General features: G+C 47.6%; 1 protein-coding gene across 5 annotated transcripts; it reads right to left on the bottom strand.

Moving 5' to 3' along the window:
- Window positions 1-3,557: 3,557 nt before the first annotated feature.
- Window positions 3,558-21,886, bottom strand: SMAP2 (small ArfGAP2). 5 transcript variants are annotated; one of them, XM_062509279.1, is made up of 10 exons: window positions 21,764-21,886; window positions 11,963-12,096; window positions 10,633-10,718; window positions 9,524-9,602; window positions 8,737-8,817; window positions 8,197-8,275; window positions 7,777-7,877; window positions 7,341-7,506; window positions 6,486-6,796; window positions 3,558-4,776 (listed from the first exon to the last, which is right to left on the bottom strand). In XM_062509279.1, exons 1-10 carry the CDS (start codon window positions 21,864-21,866, stop codon window positions 4,633-4,635), a joined length of 1,284 nt encoding a protein of 427 aa, XP_062365263.1. In that variant the 5' UTR covers window positions 21,867-21,886; the 3' UTR covers window positions 3,558-4,632. The 5 variants fall into 5 exon arrangements, with proteins under 5 accessions (XP_062365263.1, XP_062365264.1, XP_062365265.1 ...); XM_062509280.1 differs by having other exon boundaries at window positions 6,486-6,793; XM_062509281.1 differs by having other exon boundaries at window positions 8,746-8,817.
- Between the last annotated feature and the right edge of the window lie 1,620 nt (window positions 21,887-23,506).

Raw genomic sequence — 23,506 nt, 5'->3', positions numbered from 1 at the left:
TCCCCGTTTTCCCTCGGGATTTCATGGCTGCAGAGGGATTCTGGAGAATTCCCTGCAGGAACAGCAAGGTTTCCAATGTTTTTGTAGCAAAGCTGTTCCGACTGGAAGTCTTCCCTCTGCTCCACAGGATCCCAGGCTGGTTTGGGTGGGAAAGACCTTAAAAATCCATCGAATTCCAGCCCCTCGAGGCTGCTCCAAGCCCTATCCTGGGACCCTTCCAGGGACAGGGCAGGATTTCTTTTTCATGGAGAAACCCCTCCCAATCCTTGCCTGGTTGGTTCAAGGCATGAAAATCACTTTTAGGAGTCGAAAAGCTGCAGGAATGACTTTTTTTAGGGAAAAGAAAAAAAAAATTAAAAAAAAATAAAAAGGCAAATCCCAAAAAACAGGGTTAGAATTTTGGGGGTCACTCCGTGACCGGGTGGGACAATCCCGCTCACCTGAGGAAGATTTTGGGTTTTAAAAGACTTGGAAAAATGTCCAAGTATTGGTCTGGGTGTCTGAGGAACCTCCACGTTGTGGGACCCCCGAGTATCCCTCAGGAACACCGGGATGAACTCCAGGAATCCAGGAGAATCCAGGAGATCCCAGTGCTCCCCCAGGGCCTGGAGCTCCAGTTGTTGCTATACCTCATCCTTTCCTTTTCCTTGGATCCTTCCCTTTTCCCACTTTTTCCATTCCTTTAGGACCCAGAGCTTGTGCACTCAGCCACATCCAGGTTTTATTTTTTTGTTTGTTTCTTCCCCTGTGGAATGAAAAGCAATCCATGATCAGGGGTGGGCAACTCCCAACCCTGCTCCCTTTGGGATCTGAGCCCAAGGCAAAGGGTCCTGGGGCTGGAGGGATGATCCAGAGGGATCCTGGGGCTGGAGGGATGATCCAGAGGGATCCCTGTGTCCCTTTTCCATCCTTCCTGTCCAGCAGCCCCTCCAGGGCTGCCCTGAGCCCCCCAGAACCCTCCCAGGGGTTGGTGAGGGGCTCGATTCCAAAATCCAGTGCTGCTCTCATCCTTGGAAGGGCACAAATCCCTGACCCAATCCCACTCCAAATCCTATTCCAAAGCCCTTGAAGGGCACAGATCCCTTTCCAAAATCCTTGGAAGGGCACAAATCTCTTTCCAAAGCTTTAGAAAGGGCAGAAATCCTTTTTGAAAACCCTTGGAGGGGTAACAATCCCTGTCCAAATCCTATTCCAAAGCCCTTGGAGGGGCACAAATCCCTGTCCAAATCCTATTCCAAAGCCCTTGGAGGGGCACAAATCCCTGTCCAAACCTCCTGGATGGACAAGGAGCCCCTGGAGCAGGCAGGGAAGGTGCCCCTCCCTTGGGAGGACAGGGGTGCAATGCTGATCCCATCATTCCCCTACAGGATCCCATCTCCCTCTGGCTCCAAAGGGAATTTTCTCCCTGCCCCAGGGAATATCCCAAAGGAATTCCCAATCCCAAAGGGCCTCTGGAAGGCCGGGGGAACCCCTGAATGTTCAGAGCACTTTGAAGTTGGTGGCCTTGTTTTCTTAAAGGGCTTTGATCTTTTCATGAAAGGAGAGAGAATCTTCCCCATCCCATCATCCTCCTCCTCCCCAGCTCGGAATTCATCCCAGGAACGAGCACCTGGAATGTTCAGGATGATCCAGGACTCTGGAATCTGTCATTAATCCCTCAAGTTTACACCTAAAAAGCAGCTCCGGGGAAAGCAAAGTTGGGAATTTCTCCTGGAATTTGGGTTGGCAGCAGCACCAGGGAAATAAAAACAGAAGGAAAAGCCCTGATGGATTTTTAGGAGTAGGTAAAGTGAAGTTTGGGAATTCTGGATTTCCATTCCAAATGGAGGGGTTTTATCCATATTAAGGGATCTTTCAACCCAGCTTCCCTCTAAAAAAGTTTGAAGGGGAATAAAAGGGAATTGTGGAATTCCAGACGGGTTTGGGTCCATTAAAAATATAAAAAAAGGGAATAAAAGGTTGGGAATGATGAGGGATTAAAGGCAAGGAGATGGTCCCAGAGCTCTGCCAGAAATTCCAAACCCTTGGAAGCTGAGGCTGAAGGGAAGGATAAGGGTGAAAGTGCAAAACCCCCCAAATCCCTCACATTTTCCAGCCTCAAACCCCCCAAAATCTGCATGGAAAGGGATCAGCAGGAGAAGTGAGGAAGCAGCAGAGCTTAATTAACCACGAGTTAATTGGCACTGAATGAGAAGGTGACAGCTGAGAGGGAAAGGAAAGCCAGGGAAAGACTTCCCTTGGATATTTGAGGATTTCTGGGAGCTGGGATGGCATCACCCCCCCACCCCCACCCCCCCACCACCTCCCAGTTTGTGCTGAACTTGGTTTAATGACAGATTCCTCCCATTCCCCAACTCCACCCTCCCCAAAAATCCCTGGGAAGGGAGGAACTGGAGCATCCTTGGAGCCCCAGTCCCACATCCAAGAGAAGGGGATGGGTTTGGGACAGCTACAGAAAAGTGGGAATATTTCAAAAAAACGAGCAAATGGAATTTTCTACCTGTGTCCTGTCCCGTTTTCTATGTGTGTGGTCCTTTCTTAAATGTCAAACTCTTGTATTTTTGTGGTTTCTATCTGCGGGACCGACGGCTCTGAGGGCGCACGTTGTTTTGTAAAATATTCCTGATATTTTTCCTTCCCAAAAAATAAAAAAAAAAAAAAAAAAAAAGGGAGGAAAAGCTGAATTATTCACCTTTTAATTGGCTTTGCATGTACAGTAATTGGGGCAGCAAGTGGAGATGAATTAAAGCCAGCTTGAAAACTTTTTCCTGTGCTTGAGTCGAGTTTTTAACCCCCCCCCTCCACCCCACCAAAAAAAAAAAAATCATCCCATAATCCCTCATGGATAATCTGAAAAGGGGGAATGGGATAAAAGGATAAAAACTATATTTTTTTGGGTCTTTTTTTTTTTTTTTTGTTTTCCTGGAAAAAGCAGGTTTGACTTGAGGAAAGAAATCCCATAATGAATTAAAGGTCCCACAAACACTCCCAAACCTCCTTGGTTCCCAAATCCCCTCCAGCTTCCCAAGAAAAATGGGGAGGAGAAGGGGGAATGGGCAGGGCAGGGTGGGATTTTGGGATGAAATTCCTCCCTGTGAGGGTGGGGAGGGGCTGGGATGGAATTCCCAGGGAAGCTGTGCAAGTGTCCAAGGAAACCTGGGATTGGGAAAGTGCCATGAGGTAAAAAAGGCACCCAAACCATCATGAAATTCCAAAATTCTCCGATTTTTTCCCTATTCCTTCACATTTTTTAGATGAGCCTCGACAAGGTTTTGTTAAACCCGAGTTTAAAATAGTTGAAATAATGGAATGAAAAAGCTGGAATGAAATAATTTAATCCCAGCAGCTGCAGGAATTTTGCTCCACCTTCCCCCCCCATGCCAAAGCTGAGGGGTTTGTATATAAAAGTGTCAACTTTGGATTCTTCCAGGCCTGGCTGTGCTCCCTCAGCTCCCTGGCATTTGGGACAGAGCCCAAACCAGAAGGAATTCAGGCTGATTTTTGGGATGAAATTCCCTAAATTCCCACACCTGGAGTGACCACCAGCACCAGAGGAGTCCACTGCAATATTTTATTTGGGAATTTACATATCCACAGGAGAGAGCAGACCACAAGTCCGACTTCTTGCTGACTTTTGAAGCAGTTTTGGGTTCTACTGGAGGTGAGAAAAGAAATCTGCTTAAGATTAAAATGTCCCAAGCGAGCCAGGAAAGGAGAGAACCAGGATTTTACACAGGAACAACGACAAGAAGAACGAAACAAAACAGGAGGGAAAAAAAAAAAAAACCAACATGAAAAAGGTATAAATTAGGATTTCAGAGTAACTTTTAAAAGCGTAAGAAAACTTGCACAGGGCTCTGGGCCCTGGAGAATTAACTCTGGTTAGGTTGTTAAAAGTGAAATTCCACCAAATCCCAACACCAGCCAGAAAATTCACTCTGCAGTGCAAGTTTTTTCACATTCCATCGGTTTTTGCCCCCACTCTGGGCGAGATTCCTGCTTGCTCAGGGGGGGTGGGACAGGGCTTTTCCCAAAGGACTTTGGTTCCAAGGAGATTGGGAGCAGGGAGAGCTCCGCTCAAGGGAAGAGGTAGCAAGGCTTGCTTGCCCCTGGGCTCGGCTTAAATCCAGTTCCTCGGCACCAAACGAGGTTTCCCACCCCTTTCCCCACCCCCCCCCCAAAAAAAAAATAATAATAATAATAAAAAAAAAAAATCTAACACTGGTATTGAAGTGAGAAATCCCATCTTTCCGGGTGGGATTCGGTCCAGATTTCCCAGTTCCACCTGTGCCCAGGTGCCCAGCAGGGCATCAAGTGCTACCCAGGAGCTCTGGTGGAGCTCAGTGCAGGGAGGGATCCCCTCCCCTGTGTGCATTGACTGTGCTGAGGATGGGGTGTGCTCCTGGCCTGGCCACCGAGCTGTCCCCGTGGCTGTGACAGTGGAAAGGCAGAGATGCAGCTCAGGGATCGGGGGGGGGGGGAAAGAAAAAAAAAAAAAAAAGAAATAAAAAAAAAAAGAATAAATTCAGGTTGAGGTTGGCTCCCCGAACCTGAAAGCAAAAACCCTGAATGTCTCATGGAGCAGGTTTGGAGAACAGAACAAAGGCAGAAATGGTCAATGGGAGCGAGGGATCATTTCCACAGTGGGGAGCTGAGGGAGGGATTGCTGCCCTGGGCTGCTCCTCCTCCTCCTCCTCCTCCTCCTCCCATGGACTGTCCATAGCCCATCATTCCATTGGCTCCATAGAAGTTCATCCCAGCCATCTGCTGGGTCACCTGCAAACAGGACAGGAGAGAGGTCAGGGATGGACACTGCCCATGGCTCCCAAAACCAGCAGAGTCCTAAAGGGGAGCACAAGGTGTGGCTTCCAGCATGGCAGGCTGGATTTCAGCAGGAATTTCTGCATGGAAAACGTGGCCAGGCCTTGGAATCGCTCAGGGAAGTTTGGGGTCCCCAGGAATGGGAGATCTTCAGGGCAGGCTGGATTTCAGCAGGAATTTCTGCATGGAAAACGTGGCCAGGCCTTGGAATCGCTCAGGGAAGTTTGGGGTCCCCAGGAATGGGAGATCTTCAGGACAGGTTGGATTTCAGCAGGAATTTCTGCATGGATAACGTGGCCAGGCCTTGGAATCGCTCAGGGAAGTTTGGGGTGCCCAGGAATGGGAGATCTTCAGGACAGGTTGGATTTCAGCAGGAATTTCTGCATGGATAACGTGGCCAGGCCTTGGAATCGCTCAGGGAAGTTTGGGGTCCCCAGGAATGGGAGATCTTCAGGACAGGTTGGATTTCAGCAGGAATTTCTGCATGGATAACGTGGCCAGGCCTTAGAATCGCTCAGGGAAGTTTGGGGTCCCCAGGAATGGGAGATCTTCAGGACAGGTTGGATTTCAGCAGGAATTTCTGCATGGATAACGTGGCCAGGCCTTGGAATCGCTCAGGGAAGTTTGGGGTCCCCAGGAATGGGAGATCTTCAGGACAGGTTGGATTTCAGCAGGAATTTCTGCATGGATAACGTGGCCAGGCCTTGGAATCGCTCAGGGAAGTTTGGGGTCCCCAGGAATGGGAGATCTTCAGGACAGGTTGGATTTCAGCAGGAATTTCTGCATGGAAAACGTGGCCAGGCCTTGGAATCGCTCAGGGAAGTTTGGGGTCCCCAGGAATGGGAGATCTTCAGGACAGGTTGGATTTCAGCAGGAATTTCTGCATGGATAACGTGGCCAGGCCTTGGAATCGCTCAGGGAAGTTTGGGGTCCCCAGGAATGGGAGATCTTCAGGACAGGTTGGATTTCAGCAGGAATTTCTGCATGGATAACGTGGCCAGGCCTTGGAATCGCTCAGGGAAGTTTGGGGTCCCCAGGAATGGGAGATCTTCAGGACAGGTTGGATTTCAGCAGGAATTTCTGCATGGATAACGTGGCCAGGCCTTGGAATCGCTCAGGGAAGTTTGGGGTCCCCAGGAATGGGAGATCTTCAGGACAGGTTGGATTTCAGCAGGAATTTCTGCATGGATAACGTGGCCAGGCCTTGGAATCGCTCAGGGAAGTTTGGGGTCCCCAGGAATGGGAGATCTTCAGGACAGGTTGGATTTCAGCAGGAATTTCTGCATGGAAAAAGTGGCCAGGCCTTGGAATCGCTCAGGGAAGTTTGGGGTCCCCAGGAATGGGAGATCTTCAGGACAGGTTGGATTTCAGCAGGAATTTCTGCATGGATAACGTGGCCAGGCCTTGGAATCGCTCAGGGAAGTTTGGGACCCCCCACCCCAGAGGTGCCCATGGGCTCTGGGCTGGGATATGAGACTGGGACTGGACTCAGAATTGTTTTCCAACCCCCCCCTACCCTGCAATTCCCAGCTGCTCCAACAAAGCATTCACATCCACCTTAACACATCCCGCACCGAGCGCAAACCCCGGGACATCCCCCAAATCCCTTCCCTCTACCGACCCTCCAACTTGCAGGAAAACTCCTCCAGGTGCCTCCCCCTCACCTGGGCGAGGTTCCACTGCAGCTGCTGTGCTGGCTGCACGCCGTACACGGGCTGGGGCACCGCGGCCACTCCGGCCACGTAGCCGGGCTGCTGGGCCCCCATCATCCCGTTGGGAACGCCCAGCACGTTGCCCACGTAGCCTGCTGGGATAGCCACGGGGGCCACCATGCCAGCAGCTCCAGGCTGGGCCAGCATCCCCACGGATGGGGCCATTATGCCCCCCATGATGCTGCTGGAAGGGGGAACTCCTGGGAATCCGGGGTAGGGAGAGGTGGGATAACCCAGCTGAGCTGGCGCCATGAACATCGCTCCTGGGAAAGGCAGGGAGGGAGGGAAGGGGAGAATCAGTTCAGGGGCTGGAACGACACAATTGCAGTCACAGTCTGGCTGGGATATCCAGACTGAGCTGTTCCTCGGGGAACTCACAGTTCTCAACAAAGATGGAGAGGAAATTTGGGCAGGGACATGGGGAAATGGATTCCCAGTGCCAGGGTTGGGTTGGATACTGGGGAGGAATTCTTCCACTATTCCCAGTGCCAGAGTTGGGTTGGATACTGGGAAGGAATTCTTCCCCTGAGGCTGGTGAGGGGCTGGGATGGATTTCCCAGAGCAGCTCTGGCTGTCCCTGGATCCCTGGAAATGCCCAAAGCCAGGCTGGGAAGGTCTTGGAGCAAACTGGGATAGTGGGAAGTGCAAGCCTGGAACAGGATGAGCTTTGCATTCCCTTCCCACCCACCCCATTCTGGGATTCTCAGGGATGAGCCACATTCCCACTTCTGGAAGTTTGTCAGCTCCAAGGACACCCCAGCCACCCTTCCCCGGAGCTCTGCAGGTCCCAGCTCAAGCCAGGGTTACCTTGTGCTGGCACCTGGGATGTTTGGGAGCCATACAGGGACAGGATGGAGTCTTTGGAGAGCTGCTTCTTCCCCACTTCCTCCCCTTTGCCTCCAGGCTCCGGGAAGAGATTCAGATTTTCGGGAACGGAGCCGGCGCTTCCAGAGGTTGGCATGGAGCCAACGACCTGGGACAAAGGGACAGGATCAGGGCACAGTCCAGCACCAGGGGAAAATGGGGGAACATCCACCCCCATCCAGGGATGTGCTGGGGTCATGGCTTCCACAGGGAAGAGGGAGATTTTGGGGATTTAACGAAGGGAAATTTAGATGAAGAAAGATTTAGGGCAGACAATTGAAACAGTGGCACAGTGCAAGACGTCCCTTGCTCTTTAACATCCCCTCCATCCCAAATCATCCTGTGCCTCTATGACCCAAACAAGCTTTTCCCAGCTCACCTTCCTGGAGTCTGAGCTGGATCCCATGGATGCAAAGAGATCCAGATCCTTCTCCAGGCTGCTGGGCCTGCCGTTGGTGACGGCCGTTGTCACCGGAGCGTCTGCAGGGACAGACTCGTCACCCAACCCCAGCCTGGGGACACCTCTGTGCCACCAGGGCCACCCCACCCCATCAGTGACCTCATCCCCACCTCCCTCATCCCTCTGGAGATGGGAGCAGCACTCGCCAAGTGCCCCTGGGTCTTGTTTGTCCCTCCAGCTGCTCCTGGAATAAAGGGAAACCAACTGCAAACCAACTTCCCAAGTGCAGCAGTTCAAGGTGAATATTCCTGCAGCATTCCTGGAATTGTTCACCTGGATTGGGAAAACTAGTACTGAAACTCCTCAAATTCCCACGATTTCGACACAAATTTCTCTTACCCAGGCCCAGCAAATCCATGACTGGCTCAGATTTGGGGGAACTTTTCCTGGATTGCTGCGTTTCGTCTTTCTTTTGAGGCTGGGGGAAAAGAAACAACACAAATCTTGTGCAGCTTTGTGAAATGTCAGAGGTTTTAATGAGATTAACCCTTAAAATCCTCCCCTTCCCCTTCCCCCCCCCGGTAGATTTAACTCAAAAATAAAAGCAAAATTCTCTTTGCACAACCAAAATGAAAAATTTCAGAGTGAACATTTCCCAATTCTTTATTGTCCCAACAGGTTGTCAAATCTAAGCAGGGTCTAAACTAGGGGAGAAGCAGCTGCTGGAGCTGGGAAAAAAAAAATCAGCAGGGAATAGCTGGATTCCAACCTGCACATCTGCTCAGTGTCTGAGCAGAGCAAAACAAGCTCCCACCAGGGATTCAAAACACCCAGGGTGTGACTGAGGCCAGAAAAATGTTCCCAGAGCAGGCTGGAATCCCTCTGCTCTGCCTCAGGGATGTCTCCACAACTGCTCCATGATTTTTTTCCTGATCTTACCATTTTCACCTTCTCAAAGATTATGGGTTCCAGTTTTCTTTCTGACTCGTTGCTCCTTTTCCATTTGTCGTCTTTTTCTTTCTGGCAGAGGGGAGAAAAAAAAAAAAAAAATTAAAAATCACCGAAATTAGGGGAAAAAAAATTCCTGATTACAGCAAGAAAAAGCTCACACCTGGTGATGTTACTGATTTAAAACCCTTCAGATCTAAAATGCCTCAGCAACAGCTGAATTTGAGGTAAAATTTGAGCTATTTCCTGCTCTGAGCAAGAAATTGGATAAAACCCTTCCAAGATCTCCTCCAATCATTATCCCTGCAGATTTATTTCCTCCTTCTTCCATCCACATAAATGAAAAAGCTCCAGGAGAGGGAAGAAAACAGGAATTTAAATTCCCCAAAAACTCCAACCCCTGAAACTCTGCCATGTCTGTGATCCTGGTGGTTTTATTTATTTATTTTTTTTTGTTGTTGTAGTTTTGTCATTTTGTTTTTTTTTTTTGTTGTTGCTGTTCTGTTTGTTGTTGTTTTGGTTTTTTTTATTGTTGTTGTTTTGGTTTTTTTGAATTTGTTTTTTTTTCTTCTTCTTCTTTTTTTTTTTTTTTTTCCTGGCAAACCTGAAAACAGCTCCACGAGATTCCCTACAACAAAAACCCCACTCAGCATCTTCAAATCTCAGCGCTGGGCAGGAATTCAATCCATGAAGTGCAAGAAGCCGTGGAGAAGGGATTTCTCCTGACACAGGGAACATTTAAATTATTTTCATCACTAATTTAGACCTCCACACTCACCCTGAAGGCGCTGATGTCGATGCTTCTGTCCATATATTTCTTTTTCTCATATTTATCCCGGATAAAACTCTCCACAGCTCTGCAGCAGCTGGTTAAGGACAAAGGATTCCAGAATAGAAACCTTATTTGACAGGGAGGAACAAGGTACAGGCTGTAACTAAATTAAATCATTGTTTAAAGAGCATTTCCAGCAGTAACTTTCTTAAAATAATTTACTGCTAGATCCCGACTTGGTTTTTGCCCGTGGGTTATTCCAGGTTATTTCAGTGCTGTAAAAAGGGAATTAAATCAGGATTTAGGCTCTTGCTGTGTTTTCTTTTGTTTGCCCCGAGCACATTCGGGTCACGACAGGATCCTGCACCTCAAAAAAGCACCTCAGGTAACAGATTAACTTAAAAAAATGATGGTGGAAAGGTGCTTTTGTGTGGTTTTTGTTTTTTTTTTTTTTTTTTTTTTAATGTTCACATTGTTATACCCCTGTTTATTCAGCATTCCTGCAAGGTGGGAGCTACAGCTGAAGTTTTCAGGAGTGTTAAAAATTCCACCAGAGAATCCCAGCCTGGTTTGGGTTGGAAGGGACACCTTAAATCCCATGGCCGGGGCACCTTCCACTATCCCAGGTTGCTCCAAGCTCCATCCAGCCTGGGGAACACTTCCAGGGATGACACAACTTTTCTGGGAAATCCATTCCAGCCCCTCCTCACCCTCACAGGGAGGAATTCCTGCCCCAGAATCCCCTCCCAGTGGGAATCCACCCCCTTTACCCTGTCCTTGGTAAATCATCTCTCTTGCAGCTCCTTCAGGTCCTGGAAGGCCACAACGGGATCTCCACGGAACCTTTGGAGTACTCAGCACTATTATTTTTTTTTTTTTTTGGGAAAATCCAACCCTTCCATTCCCTGCAGCAGCCTCCAGGGCAAGGAGGGGGGGGTGACCTTGGTGTCCCAGTTCTCCACCCCCCAGAGCTCTGCAGCAATTCCTTCATTCCCATTCCCTGCCCTAGGGAACTCCTCCTCCTTCTGGGAGGTTCAACCACACAACTCCAGGACGGAAAGATTCCTTTTTTTTTTTTTTTTTCCTCTCTCCCCCCAGGGTTAAAAAAAGGATGCTGGTCTGTCTGGGGCCTCCGGAAGTTCTCGGGCAGGTAGGCTTCGTACAGACGATTGGCTTTGCCATTCCCCATCTCCTGCACGCACTGAAATCCAAAGAAATTCCCTGAAATTTGCCTTTCCCCGACATTAAAGCCTTCCCACAGCACGCCAGGGAACAGAAATCAAGGAAGGAGCTGATCCTGAAAGCCATGAGGGGGATTCTGATGCAGCTGCTCCCATCCCATCATCCCATCCCATCATCCCAATCCCATCCCAATTCCATCCCATTATCCCAACTCATCCCATCCCATCCCAATCCCATCCCATCATCCCAATCCCATCCCAATCCCAATTCCATCCCATCATCCCAACTCATCCCATCCCATCCCAATTCCATCCCATCATCCCAACTCATCCCATCCCAATCCCAATCCCATCCCAATCCCAACTCATCCCATCCCAATCCCATCCCATCATCCCAATCCCATCCCAATCCCATCCCAATCCCAACTCATCCCATCCCATCCCAATTCCATCCCATCATCCCAACTCATCCCATCCCAATCCCAATCCCATCCCAATCCCATCCCAATCCCATCCCATCATCCCAACTCATCCCATCCCATTATCCCATCATCCCAACTCATCCCATCCCAACCCCAATCCCATCCCATCATCCCAACTCATCCCATCCCAATCCCAACTCATCCCATCCCATCCCCATCCCAATCCCAATCCCATCCCAATCCCATCCCAATCCCAACTCATCCCATCCCAATCCCAATCCCATCCCAATCCCATCCCATCATCCCAACTCATCCCATCCCATTATCCCATCATCCCAACTCATCCCATCCCAACCCCAATCCCATCCCAATCCCAATCCCGTTCCCATTATCCCATCATCCCAACCCATCCCACCCCATCATCCCATCCCCAATCCCATCCCATCCCATTATCCCATTATCCCATCATCCCATCCCCAATGCCAAGCAATATTTACTCCAAGGCAGGATAAACATCCCATCAACAATCCAAAATTCCCTCTGGAAATCCCTGGGAAGCTCAAGGAGAGGTGGGAAGCACCTCCAGCAGGGATTGCTAATTAATCCTGCAGCTCCTTTAACTTTTCTCTCTGCTGTTTGTCCAGCCTGGAACGAGGACATTTCCCCCCTCAACCTATCCCAGCTGGAATTCTTCTTCCTCCTCCACTTCCCACAATTTTTTTTTTTTTTTTTTGGGGGGGGGGCTATCCTGGCTTGGTTTAATTCCAAATTTATAAAGCTCCACCGACAAAAAAAAAAAACCAAAACCCTAAAAATCCCCCCTGTGTTATCCCAGCCCTTACCTGAATCTGTTCCTGTGTCCACTGGTCGAGGTTGACAGATTTGACCCTGGATATGTGAACTCCCAGATTCCTGTGGATCCCAGCACAGCGGATGCAGATGAACACCCCAATATTCCAGGATGCCCATCGTGGTCCTGGGAAGAGACAGCAAAGTGTTTCCCACCAGTTCATCCCTTCTTTTATTTATTTATTTTTTTTTTTTTTTGCCTGGAGCAACTGGGAAACTGCACCAAGTGAACTGGGATTGGAACCTTTGGATTCTCATCCAGGCTGGAAACTGGAGTTCCACAGCAGCAGGATGTTCCCAATCTGTTATCCTTGGGGATTTATGGCCTCCCTCTTCCATCCACACAAACCAAACAGCTCAAAGAGGAAGAGGCAGGAAAACAGGGATTTAAAACACTCAAAAAAAAAATAAAACCAAAAAAACCTCCAACCCCCGGAGCTCTGCCTTATCTGTGATCCTGCTTTTTGTTTTGTTTTTGTTTTTTTTTGTTTTTTTTTTTCCTGGATAACCTGGAATCAGCTCCACGAGATTCCCTCCAACAAAAACCCACTCAGCATCTCCAAATCTCCTCGGTGCTGGGCAGGAATTCCCAGCTGAGGCAGGAGAGCAGCACTGAGCTCAGGATTTGGCTCCCCAAAACAATCCCAGCCCAAGGAAGGATCAGTTCACTCCACAGTTTCCAAGGCTCTGATGGAAATTCCTGATTTTCATGGGCAGAGAACAACTCCAAGGTGTGGATGGGAGATCATGCCAGGGATTTAAAAAAAAAAATAAAATAAAATAATAAATAAATAATAAACATCCACCAGGGAAAGATTGAACTCAGTGCATCCAGGAATCCCAGCAGGGCATTCCCCAGAGATCCACAGCAATTCCCACCCAGGCAAAACTCTGGATCCTGATGAAAATTTTAGGAATATTTTAAAATTTTAAATTTTAAAATTAAATCCCCCCCCCCAGCACAAACTGGTGTCCCAGTGCAGGGGAAAACTGGGAAAACACAGAATTAGGGATCAAACAGCTTCCAGCAAAACTTTTCCCAGATTTTATTCTGGATGATGAAGAGTTATCCTGCTTTTCTTGCCACAGCTAAAAGAGCAGAGCCTCGAGTTAAGGAGAGGGAGGTGGGAAAATGTGATTTGCAAACCCTAAAAAAAGCAGTGCTGTTATTTGGGATGCTGTTAACAATTTAATTCCTATTCCTGGGGAAAACCTGGAGCATCCGCAGGGATTTGGTGACTGCCTAAATATGCCCCCCACCCCCCCCAAAAAAAAATAAATCAGGGATAAAACTCAAACTTAACCCCAAAAACAATAAATCAGGGATAAAACTCAAACATGCCCAAAAAAATCAGGAAAAAAAACCCAAACGTGCCCAAAAAAAAAAAAATCAGGAAAAAAACCCAAACGTGCCCAAAAAAAATCAGGAATAAAACCCAGCACCTCCTAAATACGCCCAAAAAAATCAGGAATAAAACTCAAATATGCCCCAAAAAATCAGGAGTAAAACAAAACCTGCCCAAAAAAATGAGGAATAAAACAAAACCTGCCGAAAAAATGAGGAATAAAACCCAAATGTGCCCAAAAAAATGAGGAATAAAACCCAAACCTGCCCAATAAATGAGGAATAAAACAAAATGTGCCCCAAAAAAATGAGGAATAAAACCCGAACCTGCCCCAAAAATGAGGAATAAAACAAAATGTGCCCAAAAAATGAGGAATAAAACCCAAACCTGCCCAAAAAATGAGGAATAAAACCCAAACGTGCCCAAAAAAATCAGGAATAAAACCCAAACCTGCCCAAAAAAATCAGGAATAAAACCCAAACCTGCCCAAAAAGTGAGGAATAAAACCCAAACCTGCCCAAAAAATGAGGAATAAAACCCAAACCTGCCCAAAAAATGAGGAATAAAACCCAAACCTGCCCAATAAATGAGGAATAAAACAAAATGTGCCCCAAAAAATGAGGAATAAAACCCAAACCTGCCCAAAAAATGAGGAATAAAACCCAAACCTGCCCAAAAAATGAGGAATAAAACAAAACCTGCCCAATAAATGAGGAATAAAACAAAATGTGCCCCAAAAAATGAGGAATAAAACCCGAACACGCCCAAAAAAATCAGGAATAAAACAAAACCTGCCCAAAAAAATGAGGAATAAAACCCAAACCTGCCCAAAAAATGAGGAATAAAACCCAAACGTGCCCAAAAAATGAGGAATAAAACCCAAACCTGCCCAAAAAATGAGGAATAAAACCCAAACCTGCCCAAAAAATGAGGAATAAAACAAAACCTGCCCAATAAATGAGGAATAAAACAAAATGTGCCCCAAAAAATGAGGAATAAAACCCGAACACGCCCAAAAAAATCAGGAATAAAACAAAACCTGCCCAAAAAAATGAGGAATAAAACAAAATGTGCCCAAAAATGAGGAATAAAACCCAAACGTGCCTGAAAAATCAGGAATAAAACCCAAACCTGCCCAATAAATGAGGAATAAAACAAAATGTGCCCCAAAAAATGAGGAATAAAACAAAACCTGCCGAAAAAATGAGGAATAAAACAAAATGTGCCCCAAAAAATGAGGAATAAAACCCAAACCTGCCCAAAAAATGAGGAATAAAACCCAAACGTGCCCAAAAAAATCAGGAATAAAACCCAAACCTGCCCAAAAAAATCAGGAATAAAACCCAAACCTGCCCAAAAAGTGAGGAATAAAACCCAAACCTGCCCAAAAAATGAGGAATAAAACCCAAACCTGCCCAAAAAATGAGGAATAAAACCCAAACGTGCCCAAAAAAATCAGGAATAAAACCCAAACCTGCCCAAAAAAATCAGGAATAAAACCCAAACCTGCCCAAAAAGTGAGGAATAAAACCCAAACCTGCCCAAAAAATGAGGAATAAAACCCAAACCTGCCCAAAAAATGAGGAATAAAACCCAAACGTGCCCAAAAAAATCAGGAATAAAACCCAAACCTGCCCAAAAAAATCAGGAATAAAACCCAAACCTGCCCAAAAAGTGAGGAATAAAACCCAAACCTGCCCAAAAAATGAGGAATAAAACCCAAACCTGCCCAAAAAATGAGGAATAAAACCCAAACCTGCCCAAAAAATGAGGAATAAAACAAAACCTGCCCAGTAAATGAGGAATAAAACAAAATGTGCCCCAAAAAATGAGGAATAAAACCCGAACACGCCCAAAAAAATCAGGAATAAAACAAAACCTGCCCAAAAAAATGAGGAATAAAACAAAACCTGCCCAAAAAAATGAGGAATAAAACCCAAACCTGCCCAAAAAATGAGGAATAAAACAAAACCTGCCCAAAAAAATGAGGAATAAAACCCAAACCTGCCCAAAAAATGAGGAATAAAACAAAACCTGCCCAAAAAATGAGGAATAAATGCCTTAGGCAGGATCCTTGCTGTGATTTGTACCCGGAATTCTGTCCCAGATCCACCCCCAGGGCTCTAAGGTGACACTGCTGGAAGGATTCTCATGAAATTCAAGGTTAAATTTCAACTGCAGATAAATTTAGCCTTGATAGGACTAAAAGGATTAATGGGCAAGTTCCTGGAGTAATCAGCTCACTGGTTTTGTCACACGGACCAGTTCAAACCAGTACAAGCTCCCAGTAAAACATGACTGGGGGGGGGGGGGGGTGGTCACATCCTCCTGCTCCTGCAGGATCTGGGAAATGCAAGGAATCACAGCTGGGATGTGCTGAAATTCCTAAATTCAACATCTGGCAGAGCCTAACACGGAGCACATTTGTGATGTTGAGAAATTAAAAGGATTATTTAAAGGGTTTTTTGTTGTTTTTTTTTTGTTTTTTGAATTTGTCCCAGTAATTGCAGGATCTGGGAAATCCAGGGAATCACAGCTGGGATGTGCTGAAATTAAAATAATAAAAATTTTATATATATATATATATAATAGATAGATAAAAATAGATATTAAATAGATATTAAATATGGAAAAAAATTAAAAGTATATTAAAATAGAAAAATTATAAAATATAAAGTATATTAAAATATATATGAAATGCATAAAAAAATATTAAAAAGTGAAGTATAAAAAAGTATAAAAAAAAAGTATAAAAAAAAAGTATAAAAAAAAAGTATAAAAAAAAAGTATAAAAAAAAAGTATAAAAAAAAAGTATTAAAAAAAAGTATTAAAAAAAAGTATTAAAAAAAAGTATTAAAAAAAAGTATTAAAAAAAAGTATAAAAAAAAAGTATAAAAAAAAAGTATAAAAAAAAGTATAAAAAAAAGTATAAAAAAAGTATAAAAAAGTATAAAAAAAGTATAAAAAAAGTATAAAAAAAGTATAAAAAAAGTATAAAAAAAGTATAAAAAAAGTATAAAAAAAGTATAAAAAAAAGTATAAAAAAAAGTATAAAAAAAAGTATAAAAAAAAGTATAAAAAAAAGTATAAAAAAAGTATAAAAAAGTATAAAAAAGTATAAAAAAGTATAAAATATAAAAAAAATTAAAAAGTATATTAAATATATATAAAATATATAAAATATACATAAAATTTAAAAAGTATATTATATATATAAATAAATATAAAATATATAAAAATGTATATATTAATATACCCATAAAATACCCATAAAATACCCATAAAATATATAATAACAAAATATATAAAAATAAAAATATACAAATATATAAAAATATACAAAATACAAATATATATTAAGTATATATTCAATACACATTAAAGATATATTAAATATAAATAAATATATAAATCTAAAGTATAAATCTAAAGTATTAAGTTTAAAGTTTAAAATATCAATTTAAGGTTTCAATTTAAGGTTTCAATTTAAGGTTTCAATTTAAGGTATCATTTTAAAATATGTTTAAAGTATCAATTTAAAAATATCAATTTAAAAATATCAATTGAAACTTTCAATTTAAACTTTCAATTTAAACTTTCAATTTGAAATATCAATTTAAAAAATATCAATTTGAAATATCAATTTGAAATATCAATTATATTTATATAATTATTTTTATATATAATATATTTTATATATATACGCAATATACAGATAAGTTACATAAATATCTATAAATATACCAAACTACAAAAACACATCCACATATAAACCACATATAAAAATCAGATCAATTAAACAAAAAAAAAAAACCCAAAAACCAGATAGAAACCAATTTCTTAAAGCCCAGGTAAACCCAGCCCCACTCTCAGTGCTCCAGGGCAGCTCCTCCTAAAATGTCCCAATTTTTGTCCCAGCTTTCCTGGCACGGGGGGGACAATCACGACCAAGGAGCAGCCCTGGAGGAGCCCCTGAGCTTTTTTTTTTTTTTTTTCCTGATTTTTTGGGGTCGTTTTCAAGACCCTGCTTTAGATTTTTTGGAGCACGAGCTCCCTTTGCACTGCAGCTTCTGTTTCCTTACATAATTCCCAGCAGTTTCTATAGGAACAAATTTTATTCCAGTTGGGAATCACGTGGCATTTTTTTTTTTTATTTATTTTTTTTTGGGGGAGGGTTTTTTCTTTGGAGGGGGAGTTTTCTTTTCCCACCTCTGCTGCCCAGGTGGGTCAGCACAGAGATTCCCCAGGTGTGCTGCTGCTCTGAGCATTATTCCTATTTCTGCCAGATGTAGGGTCAGGCATCCAAGCGTGACCCAGATCTCTGCTTAAAAAGGATTTTCCTACAACTAATTCCACACTAAATCCCTGTTGGGAACACTGATGGTTTTTTCCCCTTTTTGCTTCAGGGGGAAGTTTTAGCTCCAGGTAGGCTCAGGGTGGATGGAGCTGCGTCCTCTCCCAGTTTTTACCTTGCTCAGGTGAAGAGCCCAGAGGGATAAAGTGAATTTTGGAGCGTTGCCTTTGTGCGCAAACCTCTCAGAGCAGAAAAGCAGAATGACCGAAGATCCCAGAAATTTGTGGCTGCAGGATTCAAAGGAACACACGGCCCACGTGCGTCCCTCTGGCAAGATTTCCCTCGCACAAGGCTGAGCCTTCTCCTCATCCCAGATTTCCCAAGGCAAGCTGAGCAGTTCCAGCCCCGGGGTTTTTGGGTTTTGGAAGGCACAGGCTGCACCACTCCCCCTCCACCTGCACTGCCATTCCAAGGATCCATGGGATCCTTCCTCCCATGCAGTTATTTCAAAAGTTCCACTTGGAATTGCTCTGACTGCAAAGGAAATTCAGCTGCAGCTCGAGAGGCTGCTGGAGGAGGAGGAGGAGTTGAGTCACGTAGATTTTCAGGGGATATTTGGTTTGGATTAACGGGAGTTAGGCTGGACTAAAGCAGCTTCCCCCATAAAATAATTCCCAAATTCCACTGGAAGTCAGCCTCCCCATACCACCTACTCCAACCCCAAGCTTTTCCCCCTTCCCACCCCATATTTAACCACCTCTGGGCAGGGATATCCCCAACCCTTACACATTTTTATTCTATTATTCTTGACGAAGAATTAAACCTGAATTTGCGCCGTGTTCAGCAGCGCTTCTCCCCACCTAATCCCTCGGGACACAAGGGATGGATTAAAGCCTGGAACCCACGGATCTCACAAGACATAAAGGATCAAGGGAAGATCCAAACAAACCAAGGGGAGCACAGGGCAACCTGAACCTGGGGGAAGGAAGAGCCAAACAAACCAAGGGGAGCACAGGACAACCTGAACCTGGGGGAAGGAAGAGCCAAACAAACCAAGGGGAGCACAGGACAACCTGAACCTGGGGGAAGGAAGAGCCAAACAAACCAAGGGGAGCACAGGACAACCTGAACCTGGGGACAGGAAGAGCCAAACAAACCAAGGGGAGCACAGGGCAACCTGAACCTGGGGGAAGGAAGAGCCAAACAAACCAAGGGGAGCACAGGACAACCTGAACCTGGGGGCAGCGGTGGCAGCGCCCGCCGGTGCTCCCTGGGGAGGAAGCTCCTGCTCCGACGTCACCAACGGGATCCACGGAGCCTGCAGCAATCAGGAGGGGACTGCAGAGCAGAGGGAAGAGTTTGGGATAAGCAGAGAACCAAACACAATTAGCTGGGAGAGGGGTGCATGAGAGCAGCTGGAGAGGTAGCAACGAATTCACTCCCAAGGGAATTTTTCCAAATCCCGCTGGTGAACTTGGGAGATTTTTAGCACATCACTCCCTCCCCTCAGCCATCCCAGCTGCAGGCTGCCATTCCAGGCAGGGAATTTGGTGTTGGATGCTCAGCACAGGTTGTGCAGCAGCTCTGTTATCTCTTACACACACACATGGAAAAGCAGCACCACGGCCATGGCTTGGCTTCACCCCAGGAATGGCACCAGCAGGAAAAATCCCACCTGCCCAGCAAGTGCTGCCCTTTCCAGGTGTTTTTCCAAGTGATTCCCACAGCAAAATCCTCCAAGGAAGGGATTATAACTCAGCAGAGCCCACCCTGCCCTGGCTCAGCTCTCCCAGTTCCCCTGGACCGGACATGAGGTTGGCAAACAAAAAAAAAAAAAGAGGAAGAAGCAGTGAAGCGATTTCACCCAATTTCCTGCAAAACAAGAGCTCTGAGCAGCAGCAAAAGCACCCTGAGGTTTCACAGAATCCCACGCTGGCTGGGGTTGGAAGGACCTTGATGATTATTTAATTCCACCTCTGCCACGGGTAAGGGACACTTCCCACTAGCCCAGGTTGCTCCAGCCTGGCCTGGGACACTCCAGACCCTGCAGAGAAAAGCAGCGTTGCTTCCAGACATCCCTGGAAATGCTGAGGGCACCATCTGGAGCCACCACGGGGCTCCTTTCCATAGGGAGAGTGGAAATGTTGTTTATTCCATGAGGAACATCAGGCCTTCCTTGGTATTAGTGCTGGGAGAGTTCCAAAATTCACCAAAAATACCAAAACCGCCCCAAAACTGCAGCAAATCCCTGGAGCTCCAGGCAGAGACAGCTCCACACATGCCCTAGAGGAGATTTCCCACTTGCAGGAATCTCATTAGTGCAGGGGGTAATTAGTGGATCAGATAACCCCAACCTGCTCTCCAGGACTGGTGCAATCCATGATCCCAGACAGAAGCAGCTTCGGAAAGGCTGAACTCTACATTAGAACTTAATTATAATAATTAATTAGCTGGAATTCTGCACTTCCAGGACATGCTGTGACCAGGAGGAGCTCCACCACCCCATCACCCGGAGCTGTGGGGTTGAATTGATTCCCATTTTGGTGGAATTTGCTGTCTCAGGTCTGGGAAGCTGAAATAGAGGAGTTATTTCTGCCCTCGGGGCTGGTAGGAGGTGCCAAGAGATAAAGGATTGGCACTGAACATCCTGATCTCCAGCACCACCTTCATCCCAAAGCCAGGTGGGCTCCAGGCAAGTGGGATGGATGAGGTTATTGTGGTTTAGGGGGTTTTAGGATGAAAAGAGATCATAATTATCTAATTTTTAGCATTTTTCAAGGGGGCTCTGCAGTTTCTGAGGTCACACTGAGGTGACCAAGTCCTTTGTTTACAGATGGATTTGGCCAATCCCTCCCACAAGTTCACTTCCAGCAGCTCTTGGGCAACAAGGCTCAAGTCCAGATCTCCAAGTGATTACAGCAGCTCATTAAAAATGGGATTTTTGGGAAACTTTTAACTCTTCTGCTGCAGGAAAACAAAGCAGCAACCACAGAGCAGCACCAAGGGACAAGGAACAGTTTGATTCCTTTGTTTTATCCTCTGGAATTCAAACATTTCCTTTCTCAGAGAGATCAGGGTCATAGCACGCCTTGGAATCACAAAAACATGGAATGGTTTGGGTTGGGAGGGACCTTAAAGCTTGTCCTGTCCCTTCCATTATCCCAGGGTGGCCTTGGACAATTCCTGGGATGGGACAGCCACAGATTCCCGTGCCAGGGCCTCATCAACCTCACAGGGGAAAAAAAAAAAAAAAGAACAACAACAACAACAACAAAAAACAGATGGGTAAAGAAGCAGAGGACAAAAATGTGGAACTCCTGCAGTGGTTCGTGATTCCAAGGTGAGGTTACAGCTCCTGCCCTGTCCCTGCAGCATCCACGGCACGTCCTGCCTCAGGTGACAGGATGGGACTCCCCAGCTGGAATTCCCTTAATTAATTCCACAGAGCCCAGGCTTTTCCAGGTCCCTCTCCTTCCCCCTTCAGGAGAGATCCCCACCCACCCTGGGGTGTTTCCCGGGATTCCCACAGGGAGATCTGGGGCTGTTCCCTGCTCATCTCCCCCCGGCTCCCAGAGGGGCCTCCAGGTGCGACTCGCACCAAACCCAGCTGTGCTGCAGCCAAACATCGGGGGGTTTTCCGCAAAAAAATAAAACCACCGTGTTGTTTTCCCCGTATGCCCCAAACCACGGCGTTCTTTCCACCAAAACCACCCCATTCTTGCCCCCAAAACACGAAGCTCTTTCCCCTAAAACCACCGGGTTCTTTCCACCAAAACCACATTACTCTCGCAACAAACCCCACCCTGCTCTTGACCCCAAGCCCACCCCCTTCTCTTCCCCCAAACCTACCCCGTTCTCGCCCCCAAGCCCCACCGGGACCCCGCGCTGGTTCAGCCGCCGCCCCCGCGCAATCCCCGTAACCGCCGGGGCAGCACCGTTGTCCCCCCGCCACCACCGGAGCGCTCCCACCGGGCCTCTGGCAGAAGCAGCGCGGTGCCCACCCCTACGAGACCCAACCGGGTGTGCCCGACCCTCGGGGGAGCGGCGACACCGGAAAGCACCGAGCGGCGAGGCCGGTCTGATGGGGGGGGCACCAAGGGGGTGTATCCGGTGTGGCGCGGGTTCAGCAGGCCCCGCCGCCCATCCGCGCTACCTTTAGCCTGGCAGTCGGCGCAGAACTTGTTCTCGTCCTCGGCCAGCAGCCCGGCCAGCACCGCCTGGTAGCGCTCTACGTCCCGCACCGATTTTCCCGTCATGGCGCGGCCGGCGCTGCCCGCCCGCGGGTCACGGCCGGCCCGCCCGCTTCCTGCTTCCGGTATGGGCGGGGCTCCAGCCGGGGGAAGAGCCAATCAGCGCCGGCCCTGCGCGGCAACACCTCCCCCGCTCATCGGCGATGCTGAGCGCTGATTGGTTACGGCGCGCCAGCGGACGCCAATGGGGAGAGGGGGGCGGAGCCACCGGGGGCATGAATGGGGAGGGTCACGTGGTGAGAATGGGGGGGGGGGTGTGGGGACAATGGGGGACACGGGGGAGGGGACAGGGACAGCATGGGGGACACGGGGGACACGGGGGAGGGGACAGGGACAGCGACAGCATGGGGGACACGGGGGAGGGGACAGGGACAGTGACACCATGGGGGACACGGGGGAGGGGACAGGGAGGGCATGGGGGACACGGGGGAGGGGACAGGGACAGTGACAGCATGGGGGACACGGGGGAGGGGACAGGGAGGGCATGGGGGACACGGGGTGCGGGAGTGATGGCCGAGAGGCCCAGGGGTGCTGGGTGGGAGGTTTGTGGGGGGCTATGGGGCTATGGATGGGGGAACAGGGATGCTGCAGGGGTTTCGGGGGGCTCAGAGATGCTGGGTGGGGGATCCTGGGGAGCCCTGGAGTGCTGGGTGGGGGTCCAGAGATGCTGGCGGGGAAATTTGGGGTGCCCTGGGCTGCTAGGATGCCGGGTGGGGGTGCAGGGATGCTGGGTTCTGGAGGTTCAGAGGTGCTGGATATGGGATGGGGAGGACTCGGGTACAGAAGTACTGAGTGGGGGTTTGGGGGGCCCTGGACAAGGGATTTTGGGGACCCTGGGGTGCTGTCCCTTGGGCTGGAGGGGCACCTGGCGGTGCAGCTGTGCTTAGGAGAGAATTTCAGGAACGGCAGTACCCGAAAAACCGCGATAAAACGAGCAATGGCACCGACAGGAAACAAAAATCTGTCACTGAAGTACTGTGAGATACAGCCGGAATTGCATAATCCTCCCAAAAGTGACACTCGTGTCCTAGAAAGGGGCAGTGCTGGGACACAGGGACACGAGCAGGAGCATCCCAGCAGCTCCAGGAGGGAGAGATCCAAAAGGAGAAGCTCCCAAATGCTCTCAGCCTGGATCCTTCTTTGCCTCAAACCCCCAGGTTTTGGTGGAATTGCTTCCCGGACGGTTTGGGACACGGAGGGAACAATCCAGGCAAGATATCAGCCCAGAGAGGAGCATCCCAGTCCCAACTGGTCCGTGCTGGGATGGCACGGGGAGGGTGCCCAGGACGTGCCCATCCCAAATCGCTGAGCCCCCCCTAAAGGTGATGAATCAGCGGCGCATGTGGAGCCCTCGGGAGAGGAGGAGGAGGAGGAGGAGGAGGAGGAAAGGCCGGGATGAATCATCCCGTGTTCCCTGGGAATGGGAATGGGGGCGGCTGCCGGCGAAGATGGGAACGGGAGTGGGAGCGGGAATTAACGGGAATGGAGGTGTGAGCAGTTCATCCATCCCCCCATGGGAGCTGACTCTCTGGGGACATGGGGACAACCCCGGGGGGCTGCGCAGGGGTCACGGGGCGGGAATTGGGGCAGGAATCCTCCAGGAGCTTCCCTGGGGTGGCAGGAACAGGTTCTGAGTGCCACCCCCA

This window comes from Cinclus cinclus, chromosome 26, assembly GCF_963662255.1.
Source record: "Cinclus cinclus chromosome 26, bCinCin1.1, whole genome shotgun sequence".
Taxonomy (NCBI): domain Eukaryota; kingdom Metazoa; phylum Chordata; class Aves; order Passeriformes; family Cinclidae; genus Cinclus; species Cinclus cinclus.
This window is presented reverse-complemented; position numbering and strand designations above follow the sequence as displayed.